Raw genomic sequence first — 6000 nt, forward strand, 5'->3', positions numbered from 1 at the left:
AAACCTGTTTAACCGGTACTCTTAGAGTACAAATACTGCGTGACATTTGTACTCGTCTATGGCGTTAATTGTACTCTAAGAAGTGTAGTTGGATAATAACTACCTTTATTATCTTCTGTTTATTAGCCTTGTGTCAAACATTAGTCTGATATAGTTATTATGTCTGGCTAATTTACTGAGAAATAGATTGCATGCAACAATCTTAGTGAGCTACAAGATAGAAATATAGGACAATACGTGGTAGCAATGGTTCTGAATATGCGACATAAATTACTTTCAATTACAAATAAAGCTAAACGGTTGATTTCAGTTATCAAATTAAAAGTTATTCAAGATATTTGTGAATGTAAGGGTAGGTTTATACCGGACTCCATCATGCCTAATTATGTCTCTCTTTTCTAGAGTGATATTGGACTTATTTTTGGAAATACAGCTACATAAATAAATCATCTAGTATTACCATCATCATTATCATAATCTTCATCATTAGAATATATAGTGATAGCACTCCTAGGTTTTACTCGGAATTTCCTGACATTTAAACATTTTTCTTGCGTTTTGCTGAAGAGTCTTCATTTTCATGAGGTTCCCTGAGAGAAAACGACAGAGCTTGTCGAAACTACGAAATTCCTAATGCATAAACAACTGGATTGACAACAGAGTGAAATGGTTGAAAACACCTACCATATAATAAAATTTTCCTTTTAAAAGAAAAAATTATTCAACTGTCAATCATTTTAAAATCGTACTGTGTTTCTTGACAGTCTTCATTTAATCTCTACGCAGCTGGTAGCCTCTTCGTCTATAACAAAACAGTTTTTCTTATTATAAAGCATAGTTAAGTAGACTCACTTTCTCAATTTTCTTAAAACAGGTGCCTCAACTCTTATCAGGATTAAACGCAGCAGTCACGCGAGCAACCGAGAAAAGTTCTGACTCCTTTATGTTCCGTGAGAACAAGTGTAACAGTGTTTGCGAATATATATGACTGCTGATTTGAATAGTTTCGTTTAATCACTTCAGTGCAAGCACAAGTAAAATAGATAACTCTTACAACTCTCCAGTTTGCCATCGTCACTTTAAACCTCCATGAGATTTGGTTTTACACTGTAAAATGTTCCATTTACAATTTACTATCCATAACATCGTTTTCAAATGCCAGTTCATGACTGATTTCAGTTGCTCCATGCCCCTCATCCTTTGTTTTACTTAGCATTGTGATAATAGGAGGCTCTCTTCCAAAGCAACGCATGGACACCGCTTGTCGAAACTCAGCGATTCTTAATGCATAAACAAATGGATTGACAAAAGCGTTGGAGTAGTTTAAAACGTTTACCATGAAATAAAATTTCCATTGTACAGTTAAATCCCAGAGAGATATTAAGAAATTAAAGATAACTAAAGGCAACCACGCCAGCAACGTAAGGCCAGATACAAACAGCAAAGTCTTTGTCAAGCGCTTGTTTTGCAAGTCTCTGTTTTGTTGATGTGAAGAGGCGGCACCTCCACTTTGAAACTTTGTCCAAATACCAATGTAACAACCGCACATGATAAGCACGAGAATCAATGTATGTGCCCCCCAAACAACCATGGCGTGTTTGTGAGAAAGGAGGACATTTAATCCAGTCCAGATCGCAGAAGCAAAGAGAGCGAGAATCCACACAACGAAAATAGCAATGCAGTACGCTCGTTTTGACAATGTTCGGTGCTGAAACGGCCGACGCACGGCGTAAAATCTTTCACAGGAAATGGCGGCTGCAGAAATAAGCGAGGCTTGTGAGAACAATGTATCAACTACCATGAAGAAAATGTCGAGAGCCTTGGTGCTCTCAAAGCCTTCCGTTCCCGTGGTCCACAGCTGGAAGTGGAAGCCGACGTAGTAAGTATATAAAGGTAAGCTCACAACTCCTAGCAGCAGGTCAGCAAACGCCATGTTGACGGGTAGAAACAAACTTTTCTTGCGAATACCTTTGTTTTTCGCAAAAAGAATAATCGTGAGTAAGTTTCCCACGACAACTAAAACAAATGTCAGCATAAAAGCACTGCACAACGTTATCCCTTCCGCCTTGGAGGGAGCATCCTTTGATGATTTAAGATCTTCTCTTAAGCTGATGTTAGCAGCGGATGTATCGTTCATTGTAGAGTTTATGCCAAGATATCGACACTGAGGTGGCGGGGGAACAATTCCTATATGAATACAAGTAGGAGGATGTACAGAAACCGAGTTGGAACTATTTTTGTATTTAATCACTATAACAATCATCGACCAACCAGAATACATAAGCTCCACTATGACTTTTCTTTTCTTTTTTTTTTTTTTTTTTGTGTCGCCCACGACCAAGGATCCATATTTCATAAAAGGAAAATTCGAGTCTTTTTAGGCGACATTTGAACTTTGTTCTATTCATTATTTATTCATTTCACTTTTCCAGACCAAAGAAAGTGTTCGTCTGAGCAGTTTGCTAATCTGTCTTCTTTCTTTAGTTTCAAACAGATTTTCCAGCAGTGTCAACTATTTGATTTCGATTTTGTTAGATGCGAATCCTTTGAGGGAGGTATTTTTTAGCAGCAAGTTTTCAATACTCTGGCGTTAAATTCCTTGCAGTCATTCACTCTCCCTTCCCCGTACTTTCTGAGTTTGCAAAAGTTTGAGAACTATACGAGAAAGACGGGCTTGGAAGCTGGGCAGACTTTGAGCTCAACAAGATAAGTGATAATAATACTAATAATAATAAAACGATAAGAAATAACTATGATAATAGTGCTCTTTGTTATACAAACTGCGCTATTTTACAAGGATTTCCAGCCCTGAAAAAAGCTGTAACAGCACGCATGTGAAATTTCGATAATTTTTACGTGTTTGATATTGTTACGGTAACTGATTACCGGCAGAAAGATAATAACCTCGCTATTTCCACGAAACACAATTTATTTAACTGTAAACAACGGGAGATAACCTAACACGAGCTAGCGACTACTCTTGGAACAATCCAACTAAAATTAACTATGTACTTCTCTACGCTTATCTGACCACAAGCAAAGTACTGTCCTTCTCTTTGGCGAAATCTCCTGAAGACTTCCTTCGCAGTATCGCACTCCACGGTAAACAACTCTGGACTTGACAGCAGAATGTCAGTATCACATCCGAGCGGGAAAATCCTTTCACTTGTCACTTGTCACACAATATCGCTTGTAGATCACAAACAGGGAACGAAGTCCCAAATCACAACAACAACCTGACTAGCGAGCTGCTTATATAAGCATCCGAAGAGAGTCTAGAAGTTTCCAAAAGTAACTATTTATAACCATTACAATAGTAACTATTTATAACTATAAATGACAAAGCGTTCACCATTAACAAGGTCGACTTTTCTCATCAGCAAAGGTCTATGGTGTTTGTATAATAAACAAAATATATATTTATGGATTTTTCCTTTCATGTTCAACTCAATTTCTCAAAGGTAAGCGCAGTGTACGTGTGAGATATCGAGTGAAACACTCGAAGAGAAATTTCATCTTTAGGTGCGCCATGTATTATCTTTATTAATCTGACTGATAACAATATATATCAAATGTTATATCAAATATTACAAAATTTCCTAGGAATTTGCGAAAAAGGAATACACCGATATCTATTTAACAAATATTCCACGAGCGTGCGTTGGATATGAGATGATAGATAGTCATCTCACATCCAACAAGCGCGAGTGGAACAATTGTTTTATTAAACACCATTACTGCGAGGATCGTGTACATATGTGTTTTATTAAAAATGTTAAATTAAATTATTAAATTTTATTAAATTTTTCAGCTCCCTTTTAATTTTAAGCTAACGCGTACGCTTACCATATTTGTAGATTATGGTATATTGGCTCATATACCATAATGGTTAAGCCAATAAAAAGTCTTCAATAGCATTATCCAATGATCCAGTTTTTAATAATAACTATTAACATCTAGATTGTAAGTAAAACTAAGTCTCTTCATAAAAGAGATTTTGGACCGCTCTGTAATACAAATCGGAAATAAGGGCTCTACTTGTCTGAGCTTGAAAATGACTAGATTGTTTGCAGAAAGGGATTGAAAGTAATGGTGACATTTCCTCCTACTTAAGTTTTTAGATACATTCATCCGACTTTTGTGACCAATTCAAAATAGTAATTGGAGCGGACGAGTATCTACGTTTGTAACAACGATCCAGAAACCATTGTATGGCAATAAATTTCCAGATGATATAATCCATATACAGACTTTCCACAAGTTAGCCTAACCATAACTAAAGTACTGAATAATGTATCGATCTCTGCTTAGCTATATCCTCTCTGAGAGCTCTTAAATAGCGTACACATTTATATGCTTGGAATTATCTATTTTTCATTTGAACAGAAAACTTACAGTTTTAACTCCTACAGTTTGTAACCCCTTAAAATAGATAGTTATGAACAGTGAGGATTATTAAATTTTCAACTCCGAATATTGCATTTCTAGTGTTCTCACTGCTTCACTCGACTCCGGTTATCAGTTCATATTCCAAGTCACCTTATATGGAAATGCATTGTGCCAACTGTTGCGGAGCTGGAAAATGCACCAAATATCCAAACGTTCAAGGTTTTCCTAAGATTTAATAAAACGATTATTCCATTCGTGATTGCTGAATACAAGATTAGTTGGAGCCGACTCGCCTCTTTGGCTATTTACTATTTCATATCAAATGCGTATTTATGGAATAATTGTTGTATATTCTGTACTCTCTATATATTTCATAAGGTAGCCTTTCTTTCAAATAACCAACTCTTTGGATATGGAAAAGTTACATTTCATGCAGTTATTGTCAGTCCATTCAGTTAAAAAGTTAATATTTACAACATCAGCTGCGGTATTTAAATCACTTTCGTTCCAAACCTGGATAGCAAGAATGGAATCATCGGCATACATCATAGGCAAAGAACCGTTAGACTCAGGGTCGCTTTCCAGGCCTCAGTTGTTCGAAGACTGGATAACGCAAACCACTGGGTGACTCTCTATCCAGTACGTTTGGCTGGCACTTATCCGCCGGATAGCGATTTATCCGTTGGATAGCGTTATTCGATGTAGGAATAAATTCAGACGAACATATTACACTACCAAGGAACCAAGCGATTGGGAAAAATATCGTCAACAAAGAAATCGTGTCGTAAACCTGAGAAGAAGGGCCATTAAGAAATACTTTGCCAAGCAATGCAGTGCATCTACCGGAAATCCTTGGGAATTTTGGAGCGTCTTTAAACCATTCTTGTTCTCCAGGAAAAGTCAGATGTCTGAGTCTATTCAGTTAGTGGAAAGCGAAAGCATCATCATCCAAGACCAAAATCAGATTGCAGATATCCTTAATGATCATTTCTCAGCATAAGCGCACTGGCCTCGCCTGATCCGAAAAATCACCCCAGTATTTCCACCATCGTGAACAACGTTTCTTCTACTGTTGTCTTTAACTTCACCTCAGTAACCGAATCCACGATAGCAGACTTGTTAAAGTCACTTAACATCAGAAAAGCTACCGGGTGTGATTTAATACCTCCTAGGGCTTTGAAAGAAGGCTATCCCAGTCTCAGCCAACCGATCTGTTCTCTGATCAACCAACTGATTAAGAGAAAGGAGATACCCAGCACCTGGAAACATGGGGAGGTTTTACCGTCCTTCAAAAGTGGTGATGCAATGGACAAAACAAACTATCGACCAGTTACTATTCTGCCTGTAATTAGCAAAGTGTTTGAAAAAAGTTTATGTCCTCAGTTAACCTCTTGCTTTGAATCTATCTTCCCAGCCACCCTAACTGCCTACCGAAAGAACCACAGCTGCTGTACTACCTTGCTGAGACTGACTGAAGACTGGAAAACTGAACTAGATTCAAACAACACTGTTGGAACGACATTAATTGACCTCAGCAAAGCCTTTGATCGCCTTCCTCACAATCTACTACTTGAAAAGCTTGCAGCGTACGGTGTCAGCCTAGAAAGCCTA

General features: G+C 37.5%; 1 protein-coding gene across 1 annotated transcript; it reads right to left on the reverse strand.

The window, feature by feature from the left end:
- Window positions 1-88: 88 nt before the first annotated feature.
- On the reverse strand, window positions 89-3443 carry LOC111329727 (adenosine receptor A3-like). Its single transcript, XM_088736715.1, has one exon. The coding sequence runs from the start codon at window positions 2354-2356 to the stop codon at window positions 1124-1126; it is 1233 nt and encodes a 410-aa protein (XP_088592841.1). The 5' UTR covers window positions 2357-3443; the 3' UTR covers window positions 89-1123.
- Window positions 3444-6000: the final 2557 nt, after the last annotated feature.

This window comes from Stylophora pistillata, chromosome 10, assembly GCF_964205215.1.
Source record: "Stylophora pistillata chromosome 10, jaStyPist1.2, whole genome shotgun sequence".
Classification (NCBI taxonomy): Eukaryota; Metazoa; Cnidaria; class Anthozoa; order Scleractinia; family Pocilloporidae; genus Stylophora; species Stylophora pistillata.